The 24,494-nt window shown below is 47.2% G+C and overlaps 1 protein-coding gene across 2 annotated transcripts in view; it reads left to right on the top strand.

Moving 5' to 3' along the window:
- Positions 1-9,680: 9,680 nt before the first annotated feature.
- Positions 9,681-24,494, top strand: part of PRPS2 (phosphoribosyl pyrophosphate synthetase 2) — a 35,701-nt gene continuing 20,887 nt past the window's right edge. Inside the window, exons 1-2 of one of the 2 annotated variants that reach the window (XM_047715924.1) lie at positions 9,681-9,885; positions 17,710-17,893. In XM_047715924.1, coding sequence (XP_047571880.1) covers positions 9,764-9,885; positions 17,710-17,893 — 306 coding nt within the window. In that variant the 5' untranslated portion in view covers positions 9,681-9,763. The remainder of the gene's footprint in view (positions 9,886-17,709; positions 17,894-24,494) is intronic. The other variant, XM_047715923.1, reaches the window with a different exon arrangement.

Raw genomic sequence — 24,494 nt, 5'->3', positions numbered from 1 at the left:
ATTATAGGTGGAATCTCAAAAAAAGCCAAAGGAGTCCCTGGCTGGCTCAGTCAGTGGGACATGCAACTCGTGATCTCAGGGTTGTGAGTTCAAGCCCCACGATGGATATAGGGATTACTAAAAAAAAAAAAAATTAAAAATAAGGGGCATCTGGGTGGCTCAGTGGGTTAAAGCCTCTGCCTTCAGCTCAGGTCATGATCCCAGGGTCTTGGGATCGAGCCCCGCATCGGGCTCTTTGCTCAGCGGGGAGCCTACTTCCTCCTCTCTCTCTGCCTGCTGCTCTGCCTTCTTGTGATCTCTCTTTCTCTGTCAAATAAATAAATAAAAATCTAAAAAATTTTTAAAAATAAATAAGCCAAACTCAGAACAACCCAGAGCAGAGTGGTGGTTACCAGGGGCCATGTGGTGGCAGAAATGGGGACGTGTTGGTCAAAGGGTACAAACTCCTAGTTACAAGATTAACCAGCTCTGGGGAGCTCAGGTAGCACGGTGATTACAGTTAATAATACTGTATTAACTACTTGAAAGTCACTAAGAGAGTAGATCTTAATTGTTCTTCCCACAAAACAGAAATGGTAATTATGGGACATGACAGAGGCATTAGCTAATGCCATGGTAATCATCATTTTGCAATACGTAAGGGTATCAGATCAACACTTTTTACACCTTAAGTGTACGTAAGTTTTTTTGTTTGTTTTTTTTGTAAGTTTTATGTCAATTATATCTCAGTAAAGCTGGAGGGAAAAAAAAAAAAAAGACTTCTCAGTGGAGAGGTCCAGCTTCTTCTGTAAGGGACCAAACAGTAAATATTTAGGCTTTAAAACCCCATGACCTCTGCCCCAACTGCTCAATTCTGTTCTTGTGGCCATAGGCAATGACAGCCAGAGGCAATGGGTAAGTGCGTGAATGGGTAAAACCTTAGTTTGCCAGGACCCCTGTCATAGAGTTGGATGTTCAAGTCTACGAGAGAGAGAGAGACAGAGAGAGAGAGAGCGAGCACGGAGCTCGAGATACAAATGTGGAAGTCCTTGGGATTCAGTCATGGGCCTAGATGACCGGTAAGGAGAGCTTATCAAAAGAGCAAAGAAGACAAGAAAGCCCAGGATCATGCTTGGAGGTATTCCAACAACATTCTAAAAAAATGTTGGGTGGATGGGATAATGTTTATCAAAATTGTCTTCCTGGGATTCTTTAGGAACAGGAAACACTATCACAAGGAAGAAGTACTCTTTTTATACACTGCGTTGATCCAAAATGGACAGCCTTCTTCAACGGCTCCCACTTCCATAATGGAGTAAAGTAAGAAGCAGTAGTTAAAGCTGCCTGGCTCCACTGTGTAACTGTGTGACCTCAGGTAAGTTACCTAACCTCTCTGTTCCTTAGTTTCTCCACCTGTGAAAACAGTCATAAGATTGATTACATAGGTTTGCTGTGAAGGTCTGCCGTGTAGTGTTATATACAGTTCCAGTATCATTACTCCTTCTCTCAATGGCTACCTTATTCTAGAAAGAATTTGCAGCTACTCGCTCTTATTGGTCCCAAAATATAAATCCTCCACTTCTCTGTTGGTTTGGCTCACGCTAAAATGAAGCTCGGTTTTACTTACCTGACTCTGTTGCTCTTGTCATCAGAACACTACCCCACCTTCTCACGACAATGCGAATGGGGTACCCCATTTAAAAACCTTCTAGTTCCACCACTATAAGACCTCCTTATACACCCATCTACCCCCTGGTACGGGAATCCCATGCCATTTGACTCTTTGGCTTGAATTATGTATGCTGTGTCTAGCTCCCTTAAGCCTACTCATGGCACCAGCCTTTATCTTTGATCTAATTTCCAAAAGTGACTGATCCGACCTACATGGAAAGGACGTTCCCCTGGACAGCATCAGAGGATACGTAATCACCCGAGAAATCAGTTAATACCATCTTCACCTTGCCTCTCCAGAAAGCTGACTCTTTACTGGCCAATTTTCATGGAAAGGAGTTAGTCTAACATTCACCTTACTGGGTTCAAGTGAGGGTTACTTTGTTTTGTTCTGGTTTTCATTTAATTGAGTGTCATTGTAGACTCATTGATTTTAACATACTGGTGCATTTCAGGCAATTATCATTCCATGAAGTTTTGACGTCCACACTGATCAGCACCCACTCCTTCAAGCTGGTTTCTTTATCCTCTAGACATATTCCTCCTTGTCTTTGACAGAGCCGAGGCAAGACGTCCTGACTTGCATTGTTCCTGCCCCAGACCTTGGATCTGCCAAATCCACAAGGATCTCTGCTTCCTGTTAGGGGGAGGCAACATTTACATACCAAACTCCTTTCCCTGAAGACTGATAATCAAAGGGAAGAAAAAGAAACTTTTTGTCTTGCTTTTCTGGTACAAACTCTACTTTGGGATAACCAAGGAGCCCCAGAAGATGAAGGGAAGCTCTTCTGTTTTTGTTTTTGTTTTTAAGTTCTTCTTTACTGAGGAATTCCAGCTAGTGTTTGCAGACCAGGAGGAATGGTAGAACTAGAAAACTAGCATTTTGCAGAGCAGAAAGCTTTACTGTGGAAAAATCTGTCACCACCTCAAACCAGTGATCAATCTCAGTGTCACTGAGAGCAGGACAATGACATGGTAATACATTAGATGGGATTATGGTGTTGGAATCATGAAAAAAAAATGTCCTTATCTTTCTTTTGAACTGCTCTTACTGTGGTATAATTTATGTACCATTCCGTTCACCCATTTAAAGTGCAAAATTCAGTGGCTCTGAATATATTCACAGAGTAGGGCCTCTATCTCCACAGTCCATTTTAGAATTTTAGAATATTTTCATTACCCCCAAAAGAAACCCCACCCCCCCCTTAACCATCACACGCTAGTGTCCCCAGCCCCCAGCGCCTGGCACCACCTCACTTACTCTGTGTCTATAGACTGGGCCTATTCTGAACTTGGAGTCAAGCCCCATGCGGTCCTCTGTGGTAACCAGCTTCTTCCACTTAGCATGCCCTTCGTAAGGTTCACCCACGTCATCGCCTGTATCAGGACTTCATTCCTTTTGACGGCTGAATGATATTCTATTGTGTGGAGGTATGGCCTTTTGTTTGGCTACTCTTCAGTTCTTGGACATCTGGGTGGCTTTTATCTTTGAATAGTACTGCTATGAACATTCACGTCGACTGTTTATTTGAGCGCCTGTTTTCCCAGTTTTTGGCTATCCACCCAAGAGGGAGATGGCTGGGTCGTATGGTAATTCTGTGTTTAACTGAGGAACAAACAGCCAGACTGTTTTCCAGCGCAGTGGCGCCATTTTGAATTCCCGCCGGCAGTGTTCGAGGGTTCCAGTTTCTCCACATCCTCACCACCATTTGTCATACCTGTCTTTTTGCGCATGGCCATCCTAACGGATGTGAAGTGGTATCTCACTGTGGTTTTCATTTGCTTTTCTTCCAACGACTAATGACGCCGATCATCTTTTTTGTGTGTTTATTAACCTTTTGTATATTTTCTGTGGAGAAATAGCTGTTCAGATCCTTTGCTTCTTTTCTTCCTTCCTTTTTTTTTTTTTTTTTCCATTTCTAGATGTACTTTGTTGGTATTTTTTTTTTTTCAAGAGCAGTTTTGGGTTCACAGCAAAATCGAGTGGAAAGTACAGCGAGTTCCCATCCAGATACCTCCTGCCTCCCCACACAGCCCAGGCTCCCTGAGCATCACCACCCTGTACCAGAGCAGTACATTTGTTACAAATGATGAACCAACAGGGACACATTATTATCAACCCAGATCCCTGGCTGACATTAGGGTTCACTCTTGACGTAACTTCCAAGGGTTTAGACAAATGTGTAACAACATGTAGCCTCCACTGTAGGTCATGCGGGGTAGTTTCCCTGTGCTGGAAACCCTGTGCTCTATCTCTTCCTTCCTCCCTCCTCCAAACCCCTGGCAAGGCTAATCCTTTTTATTGTTGTTGTTAATTGTTTCCTTAGTCTTGCCTTTTCTAGAACATTCCCATACCTGGAATTATACATTATGCAGACTTTTCAGATTGGCTTCTTTTACTTAGTAATATACATTGGAGGTTCCTGTGTGTCTTTTTATGGCCTGATGGCACATTTTGTCTGAGCACTGAATAATATTCCATTGTCTGGATGGACCACTGTTTATCCATTCACCTACTGAAGGACATCTTGGTTGCTCCCAAGTTTTGCCAATTATGGATAAAGATGCTATAAATATCCTTGTGCATGCTCCTTTGCCCATTTTTAAAAATTGTCTTTCACTGGGTTGTGGCCATTTTTTATACATTCTAGATACAGTTCCCTCATCAGAGAGATTGGCTGCAAACATTTTCTCCTACGCTTTGGGCTGTCCTCACTTTCTTTCTTTTTTTTTTTTTTTTTTTTGAGATTTTATTTATTTATTTGACACACAGAGATCACAAGTAGGCAGAGAGGCAGGCAGAGAGAGAGGAAGAAGCAGGCTCCCCGCTGAGCAGAGAGCCCGATAAGGGGCTCGATCCCAGGACGCTGGGATCATGACCTGAGCCGAAGGCAGAGGCTTTAACCCACTGAGCCACCCAGGCGCCCCTGTCCTCACTTTCTTGATGGTCTCCTTTGAAACACAAAAGTTTACAATTTTGATATCTAGTTCATCTGTTTATGTTGTTGCTGTTGCTTGTGTCATATTAAAGAGATCATTGTTTAACGCAAGGTCATGAACAGTTACGTTGTCTTCCGAGAATTTCACAACTGTAACTCTTACATTTAGGGCTTTGGTCCATTTTGAGTTAATTTTTCTATATGGTGTGATTTCTTTATCTTTTTATAGACACAGATGGAACAATTTAGAGGTGACTATACAATGACTGTAGTTTACATCAGACAAAGCAGATGAGGCAAATATGGCAATTTGTTCTTATATTTATTTTATTTATTTAAGAGAGAGAATGCAAGTGGGGAGAGGGGCAGCAGGGGAGGGAGAGGGGAAGCAGACTCTCCACTGAGTGCTGACGGAGCAAAGCAGGGCTGGAAGTGGGGGGGGTCCATGTGGGGGTCAATGCAGGGCTGGACACGTGGAGCTCACTACCCTGAGATCATGACCTGAGCCGAAATCAAGAGTCGGGAGCTTGACTAACTGAGCCACCCAGACACCCCAAATCTGGAAAAACAAATTTTTTTTAAGATTGTATTTATTTATTGGACAGAGACACAGCGGGAGAGGGAACATAGCAGGGGGAATGGGAGACGGAGAATCAGGCCTCCTGCTGAGCAGGGAGCCCAATGCAGGGTTCAATCCCAGGACCCCAGGATCATGACCTGTGCCGAAGGCAGACGCTTAATAACTGAACCACCCAGGTGCTCCTCTAGCAAAATTTTGGTAGTTGCTAAATCTAGGTGATGGGTTTATGGATGTTAATTCTACTCTTTTCTATTAAAATTTTTTTCTTTAAATGATAGAAAGTAAAAGGAGATGATATAGAAATAAGAATCAGGAAAAAAAACTTGATTATGAGTGAAAATATCACTAATAGAGGAATAAACTTGTATTTATTTTAACTTGCATCTTAAAGCAAATTATTTATAAACTCTAGCAGTTTATAATTAGTTAGAAATTATTCGCCACACTCCTAAGAAATACACACAATTGAATGAGTGCAGCCGGGTGTCTTGACACTGCTCTTAAGAACCAATGTTCTAGAGCTTCTTGCTCTTAAAGCAACTACCAGCCACAGGTGACTGTTGAGCCCTGGAAAAATAGTCCAAATTGAGGTGTGCTGTAGTTGTAAAGTATATTTCAAAGACTTCATGTGAGCAAAAATAAAAAAAGAAATGCAAAATATCTCATTAATTTTTTTATAGTGATTACATGTAGGAGTGATAACATTTGGGACATATTAGGTTAAATAAAGTGTGTCATTAAAATAATGTCACTGTTTTTACTCTTTTTACTTATTTTTTAATATTTTATCTTATTTATTTATTTTTAAAAGATTTTATTTATTTGACAGAGATACAGCGAAAGAGGGAACACAAGTAGGGGGAGAGGAAGAAGGAGAAGCAGGCTTCTGCTGAGCAGGGAGCCCGATGTGGGGCTCGATCCCAAGACTCTGGGATCATGACCTGAGCTGAAGGCAGATGCTTAACCAACTGAGCCACCTAGGCGCCCCTGTTTTTGCTCTTTTTAAATATGGCTACGAAAAAATGTAAATTACATATGTGGCTTGCATTATACTACTTTTGGGCATCACTGTTCTGGAGAGAAAGGACTGAGTTCAAAGGCCTGCATTCTGATTACCTTGCTGCCTTTTACTAGCCATGTAACTTTGGGCCATTTCTTCCATTTCTCAGCCCTAGGGTAGTTGGGAATAAATTCATCCTGCAAATGTTGAGAGCTCTTACTATATACAAAGATCTTGGCTAAATGATGTGGGGAATATACAACATGAAACTGTTCGTAAACTCAAATCAGTGTTTCTCATAGTAGTCCTATTGATGAGTCAGTGAAGTGAGAGGCCAACAGTGGAAATATCTTATTTTCTCCACTAACATTAAAATAATGTCTTAAAATAATGACTATTTTACAATATGGCCAAAATCTGAGATCACATATACACATGGCACATGTTCTCTCCATCCTGAGTCTTGAGTCTTTCTTTGTATGTGTGGTCCATTTTCCTGGAGGCTCTCTCAACTCCACATTCCATCCAAGAAGCGTGCTGTGGTACATCTCTGGTGGACTGGCGGACCTGGTATCGATGCCCATATGTGGCCGCATACCATCCTGATGCTGGTTTTGCCACATAACTTGCTTTGACCAATGGGACATTGGCAAATTGATAATACCAGAGGCTCGGTGAGTATTTGCTCATCCGAGTGGAGGAAAGGGCAGGAGTGCATTCAGACAAGTGGTTATCAAGCTGGCAGGATTTTACTCCTTGGGGAATATTTGGCAATGTCTGCAGAGACCCGATTGTCATAGCCGGTCAGAAGGTGCTATTGGCATCTCGTGGGTAGAGGCCAAGGATGTCGCTAAACATCCTCCAATGAACAGGACAGCACCATCGCAAGGAATTACCCAGCCCACGTGTCAGTAGTGCCAAGGTTGAGAAACCTGCTCTAGACCAGGGTTTTGTCACCACAAGCTGGGTCCTTTGGGTCAAAGATAAAGGGCTTTGGAGAGAAAATGTCTGCTCTTGAATGAACTCACCTACAGTGGTTCTTTAAGGCCCCCATAGATATACCAAGAACAGGTTTCTGGACAGTCTGCTACTCTTGGTGATTTGATTTGATTTTTTAAAAGATTTTTTTATTTTTTTATTTGACAGAGAGAGATACCACAGGCAGAGAGGCAGGAGAGGCGTGGGGGGGGGGGGTGGGAAGCAGGCTCCCTGCCGAGCAGAGAGCTCTATGCGAGGCTCCATCCCAGGACCCTGAGATCATGACCTGAGCCTAAGGCAGAGGCTTAACCCACTGAGCCACCTAGGCACCCCTCTCATGATGATTTTGGATGATCCCAGTTTACCCTCAGCGTTCAAGCCTAGTACCTCATCAAAGAGTTGAACCAACAACCATTTGGTAAGTTTTCCCCATCTAGATCTTGCTTCTCCTTGGTAGTATTGACATCATGGTTTGTGAGGATTCAACCCTAGCTTCCCAGCCCCTGACCATTAACATACTCAGAGACCAGGGGCTTTAACTTCTACTGTAAGGTAGAGTCTGTCAGTTTTGTTACCCAGTTACCATGGCCTGCCATGCTATCCAGAAGCCACTTTCCCCCTGAAAAGAACATGTGTATAGCTTGTCTATGAGAAAAATTTTAAGGACATAAAAATTACAGTAAATATTGTTAGTAGAAAATTTTATTAGGAGAGTTTAAAAATAATAATTACATTAGCAGACTCAATACAAATTTTAGACATATGGTTGAGTATCAGTATAAATCTCATTGCTATGGTAATTAACCGTAAAACACATAGGTAATAAATCATTGCAAGTAGTGTTGTTTTTTTTTCTTTTCTTTTTTTTTTTTTAAAGATTTTATTTATTTATTTGACAGAGAGAAATCACAAGTAAGCAGAGAGGCAGGCAGAGAGAGAGGAGGAAGCAGGCTCCCTGCTGAGCAGAAAGCCCGATGTGGGGCTCGAACCCAGGACCTGGGATCATGACCCGAGCCGAAGGCAGCGGCTTAACCCACTGAGCCACCCAGGCGCCCCCTTTTTTTCTTTTTTAATAATGGAGCACATACGTGTTCCCAGGAAGAACGAAACGGGGCAGAAATGCTGCCAGAATTGGTGGTTTGGGACAGCTTTTTGGTAAGCAGACAGATTCAGGAGTTTAAAGAAATACTCGATGTGCTAGGTAGGCAAGTTTGAAAAGTGCATGGACCCAGATGAAAAGTCCCAATTATATGAATAATCCCAGGAATCCCCCAAATCCCAGTTATACGAAATCAGGTTACAGTGGGCTACAACCCGCCCGCAGGAGGACGTCGGTGTGGACGGAGGGCCAATTCTTGGCCACGGTAGGTAAAGACCAGCCATTTATCTGACCTGTTTAATCTGTTGTCATTGAGAAGCATGAAACTTGCCAGCATCACTAACATGCGGGTCCTCTGTTCCCACGTAATACGTTCCTTTCCCCTACATTTGATTTGTGCACAGGGCTTGGCTCCAGGACTGTATCTGCTTGAGAAAACCTTTTTTGGTCCAGTATGCAGGGAGGGAGCGAAAGGCAGCAGATTCCAGGGCTATGGAGAGCCCTGGCAGGGACGGGGAGGGGGGATGACATGACACCACCTGGCGGGACTGGGGCCGCTGGGGGTGAGGTTCCCGGGGTCAGGCAAGAAGTTGCAAAACTGACCTGATTACCTAAAAATGAGGAATCTGGAGGGGCCTTGATTTGATCAAGTTTCACCATCACCATGGAGAGCAACCTTGCCCCTCCATCTGCGGTCAGGGCTCAGAGGGCCATGGGTTTCATGGCTTTTTCAAGGACACAGCGCCGTTCTGTAATTCAGGCATCAGCGAATTTTGATTAAGGACTAGATAGTCAATAATTTAGGTTTTGTGGGCCACCAAGCAAAATGGAGAGGTTATTATGTAGGTCCTTACGGAACGAGAGAAAACAAATTTTCACAATATTTTTATTGACAAAATATAAGAATTTAGTACAACATTTTGCAGTACACACTACTAATTAGAGGAAAGGGGTTTTTTGTTGTTGTTGTTTTGTTTTGCTTTTTGAAGGGGATACTATTTTTCTTAGTTGAGTTGCGAACGTGGTACAGCTGTAGATCACACAGATTGCAAATGTTCACGTGTAAGAACAATGTTTAGGTCTCTGGTACAAACAGCGCCGTGGCTGTGACCCCACGGGCCACAGTTTTAGAGACCCTTGTAGTGGCATACAGTCGTCTGCAGTGGGTTTGGGGGTATTGGGGGGGGCTGCTCCTGGTTGCTAGGCACGTCCGTCGCCTCTTCCTGCACCCTCCCTCGGTGCCCAGTTAAGCTGGCACATCGGCCCTCCCTCTCCAGGCAGGGCAGAAAGGTCAAAAACGGGGCCCAGAGCGCTCCCTCTTCAGCCCCTCCTCCCCCGGCTCCGCCCCCTCCAGCTCCTCCTCCCGGTCTCGCCGCGGCGCTTTCCCGCGCCTCCGCCCCCTCGAGCCCCGCCCCGACTCCGCCCCCTGCAGCTCCCTTCCACTCCGCTCCTCCTTTGGTCGACAGCCGCGCTTTCCCGCTCGCGTCGCAGCCTCCGGTGCCACCGCCGCCTCCGCCATGCCCAACATCGTGCTCTTCAGCGGCAGCTCGCACCAGGACCTGTCCCAGCGCGTGGCCGACCGGCTGGGCCTGGAGCTGGGCAAGGTGGTCACGAAGAAGTTCAGCAACCAGGAGACCAGGTGGGGGCCGCGCCGGCGGCCGGGCCGGGCCGGGGAAGGCGCAGGGCGCGCGGCTGCGGGGCCGGGCGGGGACCGTCGTCCGCCCGGGACCACTCCGCGGCCGCCCGCTCCCCCTTCCGGGGCGGGACGGCCACGACGCGGCCTCCGCGCCACCGCTGCGGCGCCCGGGAGACGCGGAGGAGGGCGGCCCCTGGCCCGGAAGGGCGACCTCGGGGCGGTCACAGCGTCGAGGAGAGGTGGGCGCAGGCCGGCGGGAACCGCCTCGGTGCCGGGCACGCGGCGAGGGACGTCCCCGGCTGTGCCCGTCCGGTTTCCCCGTCCCCTCCAGGCTGGTCCCAAACCCCGGGCGTGCGAGGGACGGCTCCGCCCACGTCCCCAGCCCCTGCTGCGCCCTGCCTTCACCTGGGGTCGTTCGGAAAGCCGCTTCCCCTGCCTGCCCCGCGGCTTCGGAGCCCCACGGCTGGGTGGGAGTCTGCGTTTTCAGAAGCTCGCAGGTGACTCCTGGTCCCGGGCGCCGACCTCTGGGTTGAGCCGAGGGGGTGTTTGTGCGGCGGGTTTCAAGAGCGCCCGAGCGCACGTGCTGGTTCCCGTGGGCTTCCTCTCATTTTTCTGCCTCAAAGGTGATAGACTTTTGGTCGCGTTGGTAGATGTGGGACTCTGCTGTGTCCAGCGGCAAGGCCCTGGCCCCGCGTAACCGCTACCCGTGTCTCAGGTCCAGGAGCCGTGGTCGCCTCCATTCAGTGAGGTCAGACCGGTGCCCCCCCCCGCCCCCGCTCTCACCCCCCGCTCCCCTCCCCCACCACGAAACGGGACAGGGGCTCCGTTTTCCACCTGCCTGAGTCCACAAAGCTCTTTGACCGGTTTCAAGTGGGTCTCCTTTTTAGCTCTCTCCCTCAAGCGTCCAGCACTGTACGCAGTTACTGATCATTTTTATGTCTGGCAGAGGTCCAAAGCAACCAACACTTTGAACAAGTGGTGAGGGAACAATTGGTGTGAGCTGCCAAAACGCAGCAAACAACATCTCTACTTCCCACCGTTTCAGAAATGAACTTGAAATGGATCGTGTACCTAAATGTGAAGCCTAGAGCGAAACATTTGTAGAAGAAAACCTGGGTGACTTTTGGATTAGTCAAAAATGTCTTAGATGCTAAGGAATTAGAGTCAGAAATATGGGGACGGTGGTGTTTGTGGAGTCAGCTTTATAGGATCTGGGAAACCCTTCTTCCCAGTGGGAAATCACTATACATACATAGTCCCGTTGATAATGTAAGTGAAGAAACGTTTGCGAACGAGTAACAGGTGCTCTACCTGCTGGGAGTCCTTGAGCCCAACGTTTCCGCTTCGCGGAGTTTAGTAGATAAGTCTGGAAGCATGGTGGCGGGCTCCGGAAAAGGCTAGTGTAGCGGGGCTTGAATGTTGTAATATCTTGCCAGTCCTATTCAAGTTGCAGTAGCCGTAACAAGAGTGGGCTACTAGTTTTTGTTCGGGAGGTGGCGTCGTGTAAGTAAAGGAGAAATTTTTGCGGGAAGTGGGTTTTGAAAGCAAATACGTTGCCCTTCCCTGTTCTCTCCATGCAGCGCCCTCCTTTGTTGCTGGAGCATAGTCAATCTCAGAAGTCCATTGCAAAGTCATTGTTGGATTTCTGCTCAAAATACTGTGTGTACCTTTGGGGGAAACTCATTTGGACCTTGAAGTACGATTGTATGTTTAACTCAGTTTTATTTGTTTTTTGAGTATTTATAATGACCACCTGCTAACTAGAAATCATGAGGTCTCAAACCACTCAACGTGACGTCTGGGAATTGCTTGTATAGTTATATTATGTATTTTTTTATTTTGTGTTTGGTTTTTTTGTTTTTTTAACCATTCTTCAAAGATTTTATTTAGTTATTTAGAGAGAGCAAGGCCGTGCTCCGGAGCTCACGTGAGCAGGGGGAGGGGCAGAAGGAGAAAGAATCTCAAGCCAACTCTGAGCTGAGCCCAGAGCCCGACACGGGGCTCCATCCCCGTTCCCGACACGGGGCTCCATCCCCGTTCCCGACACGGGGCTCCATCCCCGTTCCCTGAGATCGGGACCTGAGCCAAAATTAAGGGTCGGACGCTTAAGTGACTGAGCCACCCGGGCGCCCCTATTTTGTTTTTTAAGTAATCTCTGTGCCCAAGGAAGGGCTTGAACTCACTACCCTGAGATCAAGACTCCAGTGCTCCCAACTGAGCCAGCCAGGCGCCCCAACATTATATATATATTTTTTAAAGATTTTATTTATTTGACAAAGGGAAACAGCAAGAGAGGGAACACAAGCAGGGGGAGAGGGAGAGGGAGAAGCAGGCTTCCTGCTGAGCAGGGAGCCCGGTGTGGGGCTCCATCCCAGGACCCTGGGCTCATGACCTGAGCCAAAGGCAGGCACTTAATGACAGCCACCCCAGCACCCCTGTATGTTTTTATTTTTGGAATATAACAGGTTAGCTTCCTGACGTTTCTCTTTCCCATGAACTTTGTAGGTCCAGAGGTTGATTTTTACAAACAGTCCTCTCTGTACTAGGTATTGTACTAGTGATCTGGTTTTTACTGTGTAGTCCTAGAGATGAGAAACGGGGTAAAAAGAAGAGAAAATTGATTTAGTTCGTGTAAGCTTCCTGAACGTCTCCCAAGAGCCAGAACCAGAAATGTGCTTTAATGTCTCCTGGTCATCACTCCTTCCATTCCCCACTTTTTTTTAAGTTTTGATTTTTTTTTTTTTTTTTTTTTGTAATCTCTATACCCAACGTGAGGCTCAAACTGAGAATTCCAAGAATCAAAAGTAGCACACTTATCCAGCTGAGCCAGCCAGGCACCTGTTCCCTGTTGTTCCCCACTTTTTTTTTAATGTTTTATGTATTTAGGGGCACCTGGGTGGCTCAGGTCATGATCCCAGGGTCCTGGGATTGAGCCCTGCATCGGGATCTCTGCTCGTCAGGGAGCCTGCTTCCTCCTCTCTTTCTGCCTGCTTCTCTGCCTACCTGTGATCTCTGTCAAATAAATAAATACATAATCTTTTAAAAAATGTTTTATATATTTATTTATTTGTCAGAGAGAGAGAGAGAGCGAGAAAGCACAAGTAGGGAGGCAGACTCAGCCCCCCCCCAACGCAAGGAGCTGATTGCAGGATTCACTCCCAGGACCCTGGGACCATGACCTGAGCTGAAGGCAGACACTTAACCGCCTGAGCCACCCAAGTGCCCCTCTTTCCCCACCTTTAAAATACCACTTAATCAGACACGGGGCCTCCTGAATTTCCCTTCTCATCTCTGAATCACTTTACTGATTTTTTTGTTTAGTTTTAAAGATGATATTTATTCGTTTGAGAGAGAGGGAGCGTGAGTGAGCATGAGTAGGGGGAGAGGGACAAATAGACTCATCTCTGAGCACGGAACCCAGCACAGGGCCATATCCCGGGACCCTGAGATCATGACCTGAGCCACCGAGGAGCCCCTCTGAATCATTTGAAATATGCAGAGAGATGTTTCTGCACGGGCTTCCGTAGAGATGGCTGAAATTCCACAATGAAGGTGTCTGAAGGTCTGTTGTAACATTTTATCCTGGTCAGTTAACCTGCCCAGAGTGGTTAGCTGTACTGAAACACCCAGAGTTTTGGTTTTCTCTTGTGTAACAAATCACCCCAGAATTTAACTGTTTAAAACAGCGATTGTGTATTTGACTCACAGACGTACAGTTTGGGCAGTGCCCTGTGTGATGGCGTCTGGGACGGTTACCTGGGGCTAGAGGGTCTACTTCGAAGGTGGCCTGCTCACATGGCCAGTAAGTCCGTGCCTGCTCCTGCCTGGCAGCTTGGTCAGGAACCTCAGGACCTCCCCCCGCTCCCCCCCCCCCGCCCCGGGGCTGCTTGAGCTTCCTTACAGCATGGAAGACAGGCAGTGGACCTGCTGGTCTGGTAAGCTCTGGGCCCTGAAGTTGGGGCATTGTCACTACAGAGTCTTCCCAAATCCGAGGGAAGGGGAACATAGACTCCACTTTTTATTTTTTCTATTTTAGAGAGCATGTGTGCTTGCAAGGTGAGTGTGCAAAGCAAGGGAAGGGGAGAGGCAGAGGGCAAGAGCATCTCAAGCAGACTTCCTTCTGAGTGTGGAGCCTGACGTGGGGCTTGATCTCACAACCCTGAGGTCATGATCTGAGCTGAAACCAAGAGTTGGATGCTTAACTGACTGAGCCACCCAGGTGCCCCTAGACTCCACTACTTTTTTTTTAATATGATTTTATTTATTTACTTGAGAGAGAACGCACGTGAAGGAGGAGAGGGAGAAGCAGGCTCCATACTGAGCAGGGAGCCTGATGTGGGGCTCAGTCCCATGATCCTGGAATCATGACCTGAGCCAAAGGCAGACGCTTCACCGACTGAGCCACCCAGGCGCCCCTAGACTCCACTTCTTGGTGGGAAAAGTTTTTAAAGCATCTGCAGCCATCTTTTAATCACCACACCCATTCATTGTTGAGTCACATAAACTCACCTGCCTTCTTATTTCGGAATCTGTGACGATTCTTCATCTGAACAGCAAAAGGATGCTGCCTTCTGGCCACAATTTTTAAAAGACCCTACAAGAAAGATCAGTCGTGATCATCTTTATGAGTAGAAGCAGGAATAGCTTTGGGGAGAAGAGTTGCCATGGTGATAGGACTTTCCATCCTCTGCTGGACTGCTAATCATAAGGGGACTGAAGTTCCTGAAGAAAAATAGGCCAGAGAAACAGGTCTTAGGGGATAAACAGTCCTAACACCAGACACTGGCAGATTTGTTCTGTAACAGGTCAGGTAGTAAATACTTCGGGCTTGGCAGGCCCATGTCCCCTCTGTCGCCGCTGCATCTCGTGGCTGTGTAGGTTAGAAGTCTGTTATGGGTTGCTGCATTCCCTTCTGGAGGCTCTGGGGAGAAGCCATTCGCTTGCCTTTCTCAGCCTGGAGAGGCTGCCAGCAGCCCTTGGTTTCTTCCGTCTTCAGAGCCAACCATGCAGCACCTTTCTCCCCCTGCCTCAGACCTCCTGTCTCTCTAACCTTTTCTGTCTTCCTGTCCCATTTAGAGGACCCTTGTGATTGCATTGTGCCAACTTGAATAATCTCCGGGAAATCTCCCTATTTTAAGGTCAGCTGGTCAATAACCTTAATTCTAGCTATATAATTCCGCGATTTCCAAATTGGCCTTATTCCGCAGTTGACAGGATATTCACAAGGGAATTACGGTTAGCTCCTTAGAACTCAAAATAGGAGGGGGCATATAGAATTCTGTCTCTCTCTTCATACTCTTTCCATTCATAGCAGAGAACGTAGAAAAACAGGACCCCTGTTATCAGGACTGACTTGCAGATCAGTTCGACTTGAAAGACTTCATTTTTGTGTTCCAATTAATTCTAGTTGAAGTCGGGTAGAAGCGTCTGTGGATTCAACATACTGCTGCATGGTGTCGGAAATGTCGACTCATTTTAAAAGTTTTAGAAACAGTTGGCTTTGTTGATAAAGCAGTATCATTGGGTATAATTGGCTTCTGATAGTAGAAGAGATAAGGGTAATTATTTATGTGCCTCACTTATAATTTAAGTAAGAGTCTTTCTATTTCTTCTCAGGGTGAGCCCATTTGCAGACCATCTTACTGTACTGTGACATGCTTTCCTAATCATCATGCTAGGCAAAATCATACAATAAAAAGCACAGGGTTTATGGGAAAACTGGGGTTGGACCAGCACTCAAACTTCTTCAGTAACTTGGCTTTAAGAAGATGGGATACAACAGAAATGGTGAAAACGCTACACATACTGAAGGTTTAAACAGTAGTGGGATGCCTGGGTGGCTCAGTTGGTTAAGTGTCTGCCTTTGGTTCAGGTCATGATCCCAGGGTCCTAGGATCAAGGCCCACATCAGGCTCCCTGCTCAGCAGGAAGCCTGCTTCTCCCTCTCCCTCTGCCCCTGCCCCCTGGTTGTGCTCCCCCCAATAAATAATTGTTTAAAAAAAATACTGTAGTAAGTATGACACTTTCCACTGAAGAAGACCTACAGCTTCCTTGTGGAAGCGGGTCTCTGAAGGGTCATAGCTTTGGGGTTCTTGTGAGGCGATGGGGGGAGGGTGATCGAAGGCATGTGGGGAATGGTGATACCAGATGTGGATGGGTGTGGCTGTGATCCTCGTGGGGAGGGTGCGCGCGCACATGTGCCAAGTATTTCTCAGTGGTTCCATTCAGCTGGGGGCAGTGCGGTTTTCTGCCTTCTCATCTCAGGATGAAAGGTGGTGTGGAAGCAAATGCAGAATTCGTATTATGCTCCAGGTATCAATTGTGGAAAAATGTAGCACAGCCGAGGGTCTCCTTGGTTCCTGACACTGCTCTGGGAAGGACCTGCCCCAGCACACAGCGCTATTTCCCTTTTCTTCCCACGGGAAGGTGCGTGCCAGGGATGGGCTGGCTCGCTGTTGTCTTGAACACTCACCATTCTCTGCCCAAAACACAGGTTTTCCAACATGCAGTTTTCAGAGACTTTTTGAAGCTCCTGTTTACTCTTTCTCCAGAAGGTACTGGAGGATGCTAACCAGCCAAACGAAGAAGTACAGCAAGAAAGAGGATACAGGAAGTGGGGGATTGAGTGTGGGGGGAGGGATGGTGGGATTCCTCGCACCCCCCTGGGGGGCGGCACCTGTGCAGAGGCAGAAGGAGAACCCGGGGCAGCCAGTGGTGGGAGAAGACACGGCAGGACAGTGAGCTGGAGATGGCGCTTGCAACCGACGTGGTGGGAATGTAGATGGTCAGGCCAGTGTTTCCGCTAGAATTTGTCTTCACTACTTAGAAAACTTAGCAGGTGAAAACGTAGGGCAATAGACTCCAGGGAAGACAGATCAGCAAAAGCTATGTGTAAGAGGGAAATCTAACCTTGGATTGAAGTTTGCTTTATGGCTCAACTCGGAATAGCCCTTACAGAGTTCCAAGTAGCCGTCCTGTTTGGTTGGAAGGTTGCTGCCGGGGCTGCGGGTGACGCGGGTGCGGGGTAAGGGGGTTAGTTCGCTCCTCGTCTGCATAGCCAGACGTCAGCACGTGACGCCGGACGTGCAAACTCAAGATGAAGCCAGAGAAACGAACTGATGGAGACTTGACGATAAATGCCTGAGAGCCGCAGCCGGAGTTGACGTGGGTTGCCTCTGAGATGTTTGCTACGAGCCTTACAGAATGACGAGAACTTTTTAAGCAATGCCTTTATGTAACTTTAATAAAAGCAAAGCTCAGGATACTGTTTAGCAGAAAGAGGTAAATATGGCAGGACTGAGACATATTTCCGGCGAGTGTAGAAGATCCTCTGCTATGTGAGAAAGCGCGGCTTGCCTGGGGTCCTCAGAGGGCCTTTGGGAACCTTGTTTTCGCCACGGTTCCCGCCCTTCCCAGATAGGAACAGCTTGCTCTGCCCAACTGTGCGAGCGATGTGCTTAATGTGGAACCCCTGGGGGTCTGGGATCTTGGTCCGGGCCAGGCAGATGGAGCCCATGGGACCCCCCCCAGCTGCACCCCCTCGCCCCTCCCCCTGGTACGAGCCTGGGCACTGATGAGCTTCCGTGGCAGACAGCACTTGGGGCATATTGTCACCACGCGTCGCTTGGGGGGTGAAGCTTGCACCTACTTGCCCGTGGAGTTTGCTCCTCACCCCTTTCCCTTCGTTTCTTTTGTTCTGCATCCTTTGGCCGTGGGAGGTCCTAGCCACGAGTACCACTGTACGAGGAATCCTTGCCCCACAGTTGTGCTCCAGGGGACCTCCGAGACGCAAGCCTGCTTCACCGTTAGCGCTTTTTCTTTTCCTAGCGTGGAGATCGGTGAAAGCGTGAGGGGTGAAGATGTCTACATCATCCAGAGTGGCTGCGGGGAGATCAACGACAACCTCATGGAGCTCCTCATCATGATCAACGCGTGCAAGATCGCGTCGTCGTCCAGGGTGACCGCCGTGATCCCATGTTTTCCATACGCCCGACAGGATAAAAAGGACAAGGTAGGAGGCTTGCGTCCGTTGGCAGAACCTATTCTGTGGTAACATCTGCGTTTTTCCCCCTTACATATTACCTTATAACATCTGGGAAGATGTTTGCTTTCTATTTTAATGATCGAGTACATAAGCCTTCTCATCTGGGCTTTTCAAAGGTCTGTCTTTGAACCAGCCATCATGTTCATATTTATAGATAGAGATACAGACAAGGCATGTGTTTCCAGGCATTATGATAGCATATAGCCCTGGTGATGAAATTGTTGTGTATCTTTAATGGTGGTGGATGGAACTGGACCCCCACCCCCCACCCCTGCGTGAGTACGTTAATCTGGGGAAGTGGAATCCCATTACTGGGCTGAATCAATGCCAGTATTTTGGTTGGGATTCTGTACTCTAGTTTTGCATATGTTGCTATGGGGAGAAAATGGGTAAAGGGCCCAACCAGATCTCTGAATTGTTTCTTACAATTGCGTATGAATCTACAGGTCTTGGAAAAGAAAAACATTCATTTAAAAAATACACCTCTTGGGACGCCTGGGTGGCTCAGTTGGTTAAGCAGCTGCCTTCGGCTCGGGTCATGATCCTAGCGTCCTGGGATCGAGTCCCACATCGGGCTCCTTGCTCGGCGGGGAGCCTGCTTCTCCCTCTGCCTCTGCCTGCCATTCTGTCTGCCTGTGCTTGCTCTCTCTCCCTCTCTCTCTGACAAATAAATAAAATCTAAAAAAAATAAAAAATAAAAAATACACCTCTTTTTTGGGGGGGGGGGTGGCTCCTGGGTGGCTCAGTGGGTTAAGCCTCTGCCTTCGGCTCAGGTCATGATCTCAAGGTCCTGGGATCAAGCCCCACATTGGACTCTGTGCTTGGCAGGGAGCCTGCTTCTCCCTCTCTCTCTGCCTGCCTCTCTGTCTACTTGTGACCTCTCTCTCTCTGTCAAATAAATAAATAAAATCTTTAAAAAAAATAAAAAATAAAAAATACACCTCTTTTTAACCTTTCACAAAGAACGAAGTTAGTATTGTTGACTTTTTCTTTTAGCAACATTAGCACTATAGGAAGCTGTGTGAGTTTCTAGAAGAAATTAAAATAGTCCTTGCCTTTGCAGAACATCAGAGAAGTTGGGATTGGAGGGGCACTTTGGAGGGGATTGTCTTGGTTTGCCAGGGCTGGTGCAGCAAATCACCATAAACTGGGTGGCCTAAAACAACAGAAACCTGTTCTGTCACGATTTGGGGGCCAGGCATCAGAAAACAGGGTCGCATCAGGGTTGCGCTCCTTGTGAAGACTCAGGCGGGGGTAGGGGGAGCTACCTTTGCTTCTTCTGGTTTCTGGTGGCTCCTCGCATTCCTTGGCTTCTGGTGGCATCACTCCCATCTCGCAGCTTTCTTCCCTGTTTCCCTGTGTCCTTCCCTCTTTTTTAAAAGGGTGGTCATTGGATTAGGACCCACCCTTATCTGGAGTAATCTCATTTTGATCCTTACCCTTAACCCTTTACCCATTTTGATCTTTACTCTAGTCCTATCTGTAGGCACCCTCTTTTTAAATGAGGTCACATGCCAAGGTTCTGGGTAGATGCGTTTTGGGGGGCTATCACTCAAAGCACGATAGCCATCGGCTCTTAAACTGTTAACGTGCTTTCTCTCTTACGGATGGCTAGAGGCTCATCAGGTTCTCCACGAATCCTTCCAATGGACAAGACACATGGCTGTTCTGTGATGTGACTAATCATGCCAGACGTTTTCCCCAATACACCTCTGTTTATCTCCCTAATTCATTTTATGAAACGACACACATTTCCAAACAGCACACAATATTCCCTCCTATATGGAAAAAAAATCCCTTTATAGATTTGAATTCCTATACCAAGATCCCCCTACATTTTAATGCCTCTTCCAGTATGGTTCCCAGACCCCATGCTGAACACAGCTGTCAGCTAATTTCTCCCTAGAAATTGGTCTCCAGAACTCCATTCTGCAATTGAGTTATGATTTACCCTGCATGGATTAGGCCGGGTCGGCAAACTTTCTATAAAGGGGTGTACGGTCTCTGGTAGCAGCTGAACTCTGGTGTATCTCAGAGACACAGATGATGTATAAATCGTGGGTGTGGCTGTATTCCAATGAAACTTGTATGTCTGGACAGTGAAACGTGAATTTCATGTAATTGACACATGCCGTGAAATGTTCTTTTGATTATTTTCCCCCCTGGCTGTTCAGTCATGTAAAAACCATTATTGGTTCATGAGCAGTATGCGCGTGAGCGTGTGACTTTGTGACTGTGTGTGTCACTCGGCGATGGAGCTTTAGCTAAGGGCCCCCAAAACCTTTAGGTCACATCGGTGGCCGTGAAGCACATAACCTCCCCCTTGTTATTTAGGAAGCATTTTTTATTCTAACTTGATTGGAAAGTTTTCTGTGCATTTTTATCTCCAGAATTTCTATTGATTTTTGTCCCATCAGCACAGTCTGTTGTTCCGTTGGTGTATGTCGTAGCCTTGTAGTACATCTTCACTTTTGTCCACGTCCTAAAGGAGCCAGTGATACTCTGCACTTTCTCTTTCGTGTAGCAAGAGGCTTAGTGAGTTCTGTATTCTGTCATTTGCCATCAGGTTCTCCTTTCACTTCTAGTGACTTTTGCATTTGGTGCTCAGATAGGGGATTGTATCTTCTCGAGTATTGATTCCTTTTACTGTTCCATGGCCCCTATTCTGGGCCCACTGCCCCGGGGAGGGGAGCCCTAACTTCTCCTTAACCGATACCAGTGGACACTCTTATGGTTTTTGTTTGTAAGTATCCAGTCTGTTTCCAGGGTGGCATTTTCAAACTTTGTTGCTCATGTTTTTTCCTAATGAAGTCTTCGTCCTGCAGAGAAACTAGCCCTGCTTGGCCCTGGCCCTTGATGGGGACCTGTCTCCCACCTTAGGGGGAATGTGGCCACTGCTGGCCAGCAGTGTTCCCTGCCACCCTACGCAGTTCTTCCACGAGCCAGCAGTGCGGCCACAGCTTCTCACCAGCTCTTTGTCCTGGTTCCCACTGGCCGTCATTGGGGCGGGTATTCCTTTCAGGGCCCTTGTGAACACCTTTCTTTCCTTTCCCTCTTTGTGAATCACTTTGCTCTAAGTGTGTTTCTTGGAAACAACCTGGTAGCTGTTTTTGTGTTTAACCCGCATCAGACAGTTCCAGACTTCCGAGCTTAACTGCTGATGGAGGAGATAAGACGTTCATTGTCAACCACGCAGGGAGGTGGACGCAGGGTTGAGAGGCCACACAGATAGCAGCAGAGGGAGCCCTGAGGGCAGAAATTGTGTGGCTTATTGTCGGAGAAAACTGGTGAGGAGAGAAGGAACGGTGGAGGGCTGTGTTCAGTTTGTGTTGCTGTTGTAGTAAATGACTAAATGGGGGGGTGGGGTGGGGGGGCACTTAGAACGACAGAAATGTTGTCTCACCATTCGGGGGGGCCAGAGGTCAAAAATCACGGTGTGGCAGAGCCAGGTGTGTCTGGAGGCCTAGGGGAGGATCCTTCTGGTCTCTGTGGCTTGGAGAGGCTGCCTGGTTCCTTCCCTTGAGGCCACATCCCTCCAGCCTGTTTGTGTCTTCACTTGGCTTCTTACCTCCGTGAAATCTCCCTCTTGAAGTGCGCATAACCAGGGGTCTAGGCTAATGCTTAAGAGAAATGGCCCGAGCCTGTGAGCAAACTGTGTTTATCAGTAACTGGGCTGAGCTGAGACCCAGAATGAGGGGGAAACCCTTCTTCCCCCTTTGTGCTCTGCTCAGGTAGGCTGAAGGCCGTGCAGTGTTAGAATGTGACAGGATGGCATGGGCCACACTTGCATCCCCCGCGGCCCCCGCACGCCCCAAACCCGGGTTTCTCTTGTCCTGTTCTTTCCCGCAGGACAGTGCAGCCTGTGATGTCTGAGACACAAGGAAATCCAGGGTAATTGACCTTTTCGGAGTTATGTGCAGAGAAGCCCAGAAAAAGCTAGAGGCTTTTATTCATATTTAAAACCTGCTTCTTTGGGGCATCTGGGTGGCTCAGTCGTTGGGCGTCTGCCTTCAGCTCAGGTCATGATCCTAGGGTCCTGGGATCGAGCCCCGCATTGGGCTCCCTGCTCAGTGGAAGCCTGCTTCTGCCTCTCTCACTCCGCCGGCTTGTGTTCCCTCTCTCGCTCTGTCTCTCTGTCAGATAAATAAATCTTTAAAAAAAAAAAAACAACCTTTATTTTGAATCTTACTGCTTCTTTTTTTAAGCAAGCCCTGCACATCTGTAAAATTTTATTTTTGGCTTCATCGGTACGTGCAAGAAACCAGGGCCTAGTTCCGGCAGTGAAGGAACGGTTTCATAAATCATGACGCGTCAGCACATGCGGTGCCGTCCCGGAGAGGGGAAGGTGACGTACTATGAATCGTAAAACGCATCGTGTCACATTGCCTGAGTTCCGGGGTTACAGCTTTGGAAACAGGCGGACTCAGGTTTGAATTTCAGCATCATGATCCACTCAGCTCGTCCTTTCTTTGTAATGGTAGCTTAAACTCTGTGTGTGTTTAGTTTTCTCATCTGTAAATGTAAGGATAGCATTTGCTACTATTTCTGACATGCTGTGCCTACAACAAATACATAGGTAGGCAGACTTTTTTCCAAAAAGAGCCAGGTGTCAAATTTTAAGACTTGGTGGACCACCAGATCTCTTCAACTAGGTCAGCTCCACCATTCCGGCACAAAAGCAGCCATACGTAAGCGAAGGGGTATCTGTTTGTGTTCCAGTAAAGTTTTGTTTATGGACGCAGAAATGGGAATTACTTTTTTTTTCCTTAATTTTTTTTTAAAGATTTTTCTTATTTATTCGACAGAAAGAGAGAAAGAGAAGAGAGAGAGAGGGGAGAGGCAGGCCCTCCGCGGAGCAGGTTTCCATGCTGGGGTTTGATCCTAGGACCCTGGGATCATGACCTGAGCCGAAGGCAGACGCTTCACCGACTGCGCCACCCGGGTGCCCCTGGTGTAGGAATTTCATATGCTTTTCAAATGTCACAAAACGTTCTTCATTTGTTTTTCAGCCCTTGAAAAATGTAAAAGCCATTCGTAGCTCACAGGTTGTACAAAAACAGACCACAGGCTGGGTTTGTCTCACCGGCCGCGGCTGGCTGATGCCCGCGTTGGTTGGCGGTCAGTAATTGCCAGTTCCCTTCCCTGGTACAGACAGTATGACGTGGGCAAAGCTGGAAAGCGTTAGTTCTGAGAGGGTACAGGACTTGCAGCTTTTTTTCCCCGATCGTTTTCAAGGTTATGTTCTTTTCAATTATTTCAGTTTCATCAAAATATTATTTATGGAAATTTCAATTTCAGTTATTTCAAACAATTATCCAATTGTTTCATTTGGGTTTTTAACTGGAAACCTTGAGAACATTTGTCCTGACGTTGCTTTCTCCAATATTATAAATTTGTAAAGCTCATCCAATGTACATTTCTAGCAGGATGGCACCCGATACATCGAATAAGATCTAGAATATCCAGAGAGTCTTTTCATGATTGGGCTGGCTCACCAAATGTTTGACCTTTTTCCGCGTTTCATCAGGGGAGTTGAACATTTTACTTTTGGTTACTGTACCTGGATGCCACCTTTGTGGAAATGTCATACAAATTATTATCCTGGTGGCTGTAAAGTCCATTAATTTGCAGATCCTCTTTCCTGCAGGAGTCGGTTAGGTCTTGAGCCAAAGTCATGGTACAGAACGCAAATTCATAAACAAGGTCTGGAGAAGGAAATCAGAAAGTATGAGTTTAGACATTACCTGGGGTTTGGATCTCAGAAGCGGGACCTGCTGGATGCCACAGAGGAATATTTTGGCCAGTTATAAAATCAGAGGAAGAGCCCCAGTTTGATGAGCGTTGAGAATCAGATTGTATTACAAAGAAGTCTCCGTGATCAGTTTGTTCTTTTAATTATCCTGAAATCGTGTTAGACTGAATAATTCTCGCAGTCACCGAGGCAAATCACTAAGCCTTGAAAATGCGGTGGGATTGAGAATCTGTTGTTGAGTATTTACTGAAGAGCTATGGTGCGTAGGGTACCAAGCCGTGTGCTCCAGAGGATGTGAAAATCTCCAGAACCAGTCGTTTGCCCTTGAGGGATGCCTGGTCCAGTTGTGAACTATAACGTCCATACACTTCACGTCTTCTAATGTCAGTCTTTCAGCAGATGGCCTGAGGTGGTCCCCAGCAATAGTGGCCAAGTGCTCAGCCTATGCAGCGTCCCTTTAGAACAGACCATTTCTCTCGGGAGTTCTTAGAGTGTCACAACGTTTGGAGATTTGAACCAGACCGGGAGGATCAAATGCAGTGTGGCCCAGCAGAGGCATGGGAGTGAGACCGGCATGTGGGTGTAGACGGCAAGGCTTAAATTATTCTCTAGAAGAGGGAGAGAGCGAGCCCAGTGCAGATGGCAGGGAAGACCCTTGGAGCCAGGCTGGTTGGGGTGTTCTTTTTTTTTTTTTTTTAAGATTTAGTTATTTATTTGAGAGAGAGAGCACAAGTGGGGTGAAGGGTAGAGGGAGAAGCAGATTCCCCGCTGAGCAGGGAGCCCAGTGTGGGCCTCCATCCCAGGACTCCTGGATCA

Source organism: Lutra lutra, chromosome X, assembly GCF_902655055.1.
Source record: "Lutra lutra chromosome X, mLutLut1.2, whole genome shotgun sequence".
In the NCBI taxonomy this organism is placed as follows: Eukaryota; Metazoa; Chordata; class Mammalia; order Carnivora; family Mustelidae; genus Lutra; species Lutra lutra.
This window is presented reverse-complemented; position numbering and strand designations above follow the sequence as displayed.